General features: G+C 57.7%; 1 protein-coding gene across 1 annotated transcript; it reads right to left on the bottom strand.

Moving 5' to 3' along the window:
- Positions 1-2,027: 2,027 nt before the first annotated feature.
- On the bottom strand, positions 2,028-3,122 carry LOC146761715 (uncharacterized). Its single transcript, XM_085540869.1, has one exon. The coding sequence runs from the start codon at positions 3,023-3,025 to the stop codon at positions 2,042-2,044; it is 984 nt and encodes a 327-aa protein (XP_085396995.1). The 5' UTR covers positions 3,026-3,122; the 3' UTR covers positions 2,028-2,041.
- Positions 3,123-3,536: the final 414 nt, after the last annotated feature.

Raw genomic sequence — 3,536 nt, 5'->3', positions numbered from 1 at the left:
GAGATGCTCCGAGCCCTTCACCATCTTAGTGGCCCTCTGCTGGACTCTTTCCAAGAGATCCCTGTCTTTTTTGTACTGGGGAGCCCAGAACTGGACACAGTATTCCAGATGAGGCCTCACCAGGGCAGAGTAGAGAGGGAGGATCACCTCCTTCGACCTGCTGGACAACATACTTAACAGCTTATGGGAAACCTTGTCTTAGCAACTTTAGGAGGAAAGAGTGAAAGGGGGAGTTGGGAGTGGAGAGAGCTCCTCAGTCCTGGATCCCACGTCTGACCTGATAATGGCAGGGTCAGGTGTGGAGGGATAGGGTCCCCCCAGTCTTGTACATGGCCTTATTTATAGGCTCCAGTGCATGGACTTCTGGAGCCTCCTCTTGTCCCCGTCGTTCCACCCAAATGCATCAAAACAGCTGTCCTGCAAATCTGGCTGGTAGGACTGAAGTTTGTCAAGTGGGTGAATTATCTCTAGCTTGGTGGGTTCTGTTTAGTGCCTAGGAAGAGGTACTACATAGAGAGACTCGGAACTGAGAAGTGGACTTGAACATGGATGGTTCTGCACAGTTTATCCACAAGTGTGACTTGTGGTTGTTTGACTTTTGTTTCCGGTATTCCACATAATAACATCATGTAGAACACAAGGAGTTAAAGAATCAGTGCTCCAGTTCTGTGGGCTGTCGATACTTTCTAGTATGCATGTCTCAGAAGAGAAGAAGGACATCCCCCAGAGGACTCTGTGTTACCCTTTTCTGTTCAGAGGGAAATATCAAACTGTTTGCAGATCATGGGGTGCCTCTTTTCCTCCTCTGCTCGTCCCGGCAGCATGTGTGCTCCCTAGTTGTCATGCCTTCATCATTACAGTAAGGCCTTGGGTTTTGGACATGGATGACCGTGCTGTCAGTCTCCCTGACTGTACTCTTCATCATTTCTCTCAGTATCTGTATCAATAATATTTTGCGGACACCTTCCCCAGAGCCAGAGAGTACTGATTGGCAGGGAGTGAGGAGGGACTTGGGAGAGACACTAGAGAGATGGCCATCCCTGGAGTCATAGAATCATAGAATTTCCCAGGTTGGAAAAGACCTTGAAGGTCAAAAAGTCCGACCACAGCCTAACAGTAGTACCCTGACTCTAACAACATTCTGCTAAATCATATCTCTGAGCACCACACCTATAAGGGGTAGAATGTTGTGGTTTTGTGCCTTTTCTTATCAATATTCGACATCATAACAGCGCATGGTGCGCTGGGGGTTATTGCTGAGGTCCTGTTGATTGTCAACAGTTCCGTTTACCTGTCTCAGAAGAAAAGAGATGTACAGCAGCTCCTAGAAGACTTAACTGTTTCATTTCCATTTTCCAGTTGGTGGGAAAGACATGACTGACTGGAATTCACGAGAGCAGTTCTCTCTGCTCCGTGGTGCATCAGAGTAAGAACCTCGGCCTACAGAAACTCTTGTTGCTTTGCCGTACTAGCTTCAATCCCAGCAAACTTGTATTTTTGCTATTTAATTAGTAAACTAAGTTTCTTTTCCTGCTCAGATTGTTGCTACAGTGTTTTTCCCCCTCTCATTCCCTTCTGCTCCCTTTCCCCTTCTCCCCTCCTTTTAGGCCCAGTGTGCAATGGCCCTGCTCTGTCTCCCTGTCACAGACGCAGACATAGCGATAAGGCCGCGGCAGTGTGACAGCCGTGCTGCAGTTGATCAAGACGTGTGAACTGGGAACTCTGGAGTGTTCTGCCTGAGTGCACAGGTGGCTGTTCTACACAGTGCCTTCACCTGCCGCAATTTGGGCGGCCTTCACCCGCCGCTCACAGGATCCCGGTCACAGTGGCTCTGCGCCTCACAGCCCGCACAGGGCCCAGCAGAAGGGTGGAATGGCGGCCCAGCCACACCGGGTACTGAGAGCACTGGCTCTCGTACGGCACAGTGTGTGCAGGGCTGGGGCGTGAAGGGCAAAGCGTCTGGAAAGAGACATGAGGAACAACACGTTTGGTTTGTAAAGCTTGGTTTGTAGCTTTTATTACAAAGCTTGGCTTGTATCTTTTATTGTGAGCCCCGCTCGGGGCGCCTCTTGCAGGGCCGAGCAGCGCGCTGGGCACTGCCGGCCCTCCTCTTGGTGGGGCGTCGGGACCCCCCAGCCGAGCGCTTCGTGCCTCGGCCGCGAGCGGAGGAGCCGCGGCTGCAGCCCTGGGTGGCGGGACCGGCCGCCTCGGGACCCGGCTCGCCAGGACCCCCTCCGAGGGCTCCGCTGGACGTGCCGGGGAGCTCCTCCGAGTCGGGACCCGCGCGGCTGCCGGCCGCTGTGGCGCCGGGGGCGACGGGCATCTGCGGGGAGGCAGCGGGACCGGACGGGGCTGCGGGGCCGTCCTCCTGCTCCTGGGTGCCGCTGGGGTCTTCGAGGCCCAGCAGCCTCCGGGCCTCCTGGCTGCAGCGGCTCTCGATGGTTTCAACAAGAGCGCCCATGAGCGGAGCGGCGACGGGCCCCAGGGCGTGCTCCGTGCACTGCGCCAGGATGTCCCTGTCCGGCCCCACCTGGCACAGGAACGCCAGGATCATGCTCTTCAGCCACTTGATTCTCCACCAGCGTAGCTCCCCGTTGCGCCGCAGCTCCTGCTCCAGCCAGGGCAGCACCGGGTCCAGGATGTCGCGTCTGACCCTGAAAAGCGCTGCCCACGCCTCTGGCACAAGGCCGCCCACTCTCTCCGGCTCCGCGGCCTCGGGCTCGGGGGACGGTGGTGCAGAGGGTGGAGCTGATGCCGCGGTGCCGCTGGGGCCGGTGGCGGTGCCAAAGCCGACGGGCACGGGCACCGCAGGCGGGGACACGATGCACTCCACGTACTCGTCGTCTCCCCGCACCGACACCCGGATGGTCTTCATGGCCGTTCTGCACAGCGGGCAGCTGTCTCTCAGCATCGCCCAGCGCTGGATGCAGCCGACGCAGAACGTGTGCTTACAGGGATTGGCGGACGCCACGTCCCGTCTCACATCGCGGCAGATGGAGCACGTCCACGCCTCTTCTGCGGCCATGCTCTTCTCACTGCAGCGGGATGGGAGAACTGAGGATGACAAGTTGCTCTCCGTCACCTCAGCTGCAGAGATGGTGTTGAGCTCTGCAAGAGGAAGAGAAGCCACAGTCATTCGCTGTCCCAGGGGGTGAAAGGCCTCAGCGGTCCCTCAGTAGGAAGCTCTCCCAAGCCCACAACTGGGCCGTCACGTGCTCCCCGCTGGCACAAGGCCGGGCTCCCCACAGCTGCCCTGAGGGACCCTCGTGTCCCCGCACCACTCACCTCCGCTGCTGCGGGTGCGCTCCGTAGGGCCCCGGCTGGCTGCTCTAGGCAGGGCCAGGGAAACACAAGCGATGCTGTGGGACTGGGCACTGAGATGCTGCAAGCAGCCCCAGGCACGACCAGCACAGCACAACCAAATAATCCTCGTTCGACCAACAAGCCTCGCACAGCTGCTCAGCAGGTCCAGGAACGAGCCAGACTGAGCTGGGCTCTGCCGGCACCCCACTATGAGCACTGAGGGCTGAGTGGTC

This window comes from Coturnix japonica, chromosome 2 (assembly GCF_054131305.1).
Source record: "Coturnix japonica strain WE chromosome 2, WE-NBRP24, whole genome shotgun sequence".
Classification (NCBI taxonomy): Eukaryota; Metazoa; Chordata; class Aves; order Galliformes; family Phasianidae; genus Coturnix; species Coturnix japonica.
This window is presented reverse-complemented; position numbering and strand designations above follow the sequence as displayed.